Here is a 2,278-nt window from a genome sequence, read left to right on the forward strand (position 1 = left end):
AGCTGGACTACTGTCGTGAGATCATGGAGAACTATCTCTAGAGACATTCCGCACACACTGGGGACAGAAACGCAGTGTTTATAAATTTCATTTATCTGAATAGATCAAAAAAGGAAGTATTTCCAATGAAACAGTTGATTCGGGGTGCTAAATAGTTTTTTTTATTATCTCGGGACAGTAATTCATTGCAAATAAAAATAAAAGCTCAGCGACGCTTTGAGCGCCACAAGGCACAGAGCATTACAATTCAAAGCTTTTAAAGAGCTTAAGAAGAAAAAAGCCACTTCCAATTTCAAGGCTGCCCCCGTAGGCTGCAGCAAAGGTAGAAGAAGCTGCTTCAGCGAAACAGTCTACCAAAGGGGCTCGATGGCCCCGCAGCAAACGGGATTCCACTTAAAACTGCTGCAGCAGCACTTCAAGCCTTGACTAAGCAGGCGCTGCAACTGCAACGTTTTCTTTAGGCATGGCCTGGAGAGAAGCGGCCTGGAAAAAATGATTTTTAGAACTTGTGAACATATAATTTTGAACTTACGACCCATTTGAACTTATAATGGGCCTGCCACTGCAGCATGCCCATAGCTGCCAATGAGCGCAAACAGCAGACTACTTTAGTCTCTTGTTGCACTGAAAATCCCAAGTCTTCATAAACTGCCAGTGCACTTTAGCCACCTCTAGCCCCCCCCGGCCAGCTGCAGCAGCAGCAGCAGCAGCAGCAGGCCCCACAGCCACTAACTTCTGGCCGTGCTGCGGGAGGGGGGACCCCCAGGCAGCGGGGCTGACTGGCTTGGCGTGGAGCTTAGCAGAGTGGCTGGGGGCCCCCCAGTGTTGCTGCTGCAGCAGAGCACTAACACCGGCTGCTTCGGGGTTATTTTCTGGGAGTTTTAGGGGTTTTATTTTACCACATTTTCTATTTTATTTGAAGAAGATATGTTTTTTTAATCTTGCGGCGTTCATTTCTCGATGTCTCATTAGAAGCGGGCGCTCGCGGGACTGCACATAGTCATTGGCTGTACAGACACCCCGGAGCTACAGAGTGGAAGCAAAGGCTTCCCCAAAAACTTTCCAGAAAGAAGTTAAAATAAAAAATGATTTTAAAAACAAAACAAAATAGTTTTTGTATCGAGTCATAATTCGGCTGCGGCGCCGCAGCCCCACGGAGCCTTGCTGCTGCTACTGCTGCTGCCGTGGGGTGCATGTATACTGGAAGCGGCAGCAGCAGCAGCAGCAGCCGCAGCAGACCTCACACGCTTACTGCTTCCTTGAAATATCTTTTGTAGCAGCCAGCAGAAGCCAGAAGCCCTCTGTGAGCCGAGGAGAGTCGTGGGGGTGTCTGGGGTGCTGCAGCAGCGCAGAACAGCAGCAGCGGCGGCCGCAGCAGCAGCAGCGGGAGCAGCAGCAGCAGCAACAACGGAAATTCGCGTTTGCTTCTTTTTCCCATTGCAGACAGCAGCTGCTGAGGAACCAAAGAGCAGCAGCAGCAGCCGCAAGCCCCAAACCTTACACTGAACTCACCATGCATTCAGCAGCAGAGGCGCAGGACGCTGCTGCTGCTGCTGCTGCAGCAGAGCACCAGCAGCGCGAACGGGTGGAGGCCGAGCTCGCAGATGAGGACCTCGACAGGATGATGGCGGAGAGGGTGGGCGCTGGGACCGGCTCTAGGGTTCAGGGCTTAGGGTTTAGGGTTTAGGGTTTAGGGTTTAGCATTTTGTGCATTCGTTTCGGCACGAGAACAGCAAAACATATAGCGGGGGATAAGCCCGTTGGCCGTTTGCCGCAGAGCCAGGGTTTGCTGCTCAGCGCCCTTCAGAGGTACCCGCGCCCCAGGGTTTAGGGTTTAGGGTTTAGGGTTTAGGGTTTGGCCCAGAGACATCGTCCCGGAGCCCAAACCCTCCCCGACAAAAGCCGCCCCCCCAACCCGCACGCCCCCGCCCCTCCGCACCCAGGGTTTAGGGTTTAGGGTTTAGGGTTTAGGGTTTGGGTTTGCGCAGGTGGCGTTCGAGCCGGAGGTCGAGACGTTTTTGCGGGAGCTGTACGACAAGCTGTACGTGCGGTGTACAGACAGCGTGCGCCGCCTCTACGAATTCGACTATCCTTCACTTTCCGAAAAGTTTTTTTCTTCTTCTCCCTGGCCCTCGGTCGAGCTGGTGGGGGACTTCTACAGGGACTACCAGCGCTACCACTCGCTGATCATGACGCTCTACAAGGAGCTTTACTACCGCCACCTCTTCCTCAGGTCCAGGGTTTAGGGTTTAGGGTTTAGGGTTTGGGGTTTGGGGTT

At 53.0% G+C, this 2,278-nt stretch overlaps 1 protein-coding gene across 1 annotated transcript in view; it reads left to right on the forward strand.

Moving 5' to 3' along the window:
• Positions 1-1,513: 1,513 nt before the first annotated feature.
• Positions 1,514-2,278, forward strand: part of ETH_00031120 (eukaryotic translation initiation factor 3 subunit 6 interacting protein, putative) — a gene marked incomplete at both ends in the record, with an annotated part of 5,223 nt that continues 4,458 nt past the window's right edge. Inside the window, 2 exons of the mRNA XM_013378736.1 lie at positions 1,514-1,636; positions 1,989-2,233. Coding sequence (XP_013234190.1) covers positions 1,514-1,636; positions 1,989-2,233 — 368 coding nt within the window. The remainder of the gene's footprint in view (positions 1,637-1,988; positions 2,234-2,278) is intronic.

The sequence above is a fragment of the Eimeria tenella genome, genomic scaffold (genome assembly GCF_000499545.2).
Source record: "Eimeria tenella Houghton genomic scaffold, Eth_scaff96, whole genome shotgun sequence".
Classification (NCBI taxonomy): Eukaryota; Apicomplexa; class Conoidasida; order Eucoccidiorida; family Eimeriidae; genus Eimeria; species Eimeria tenella.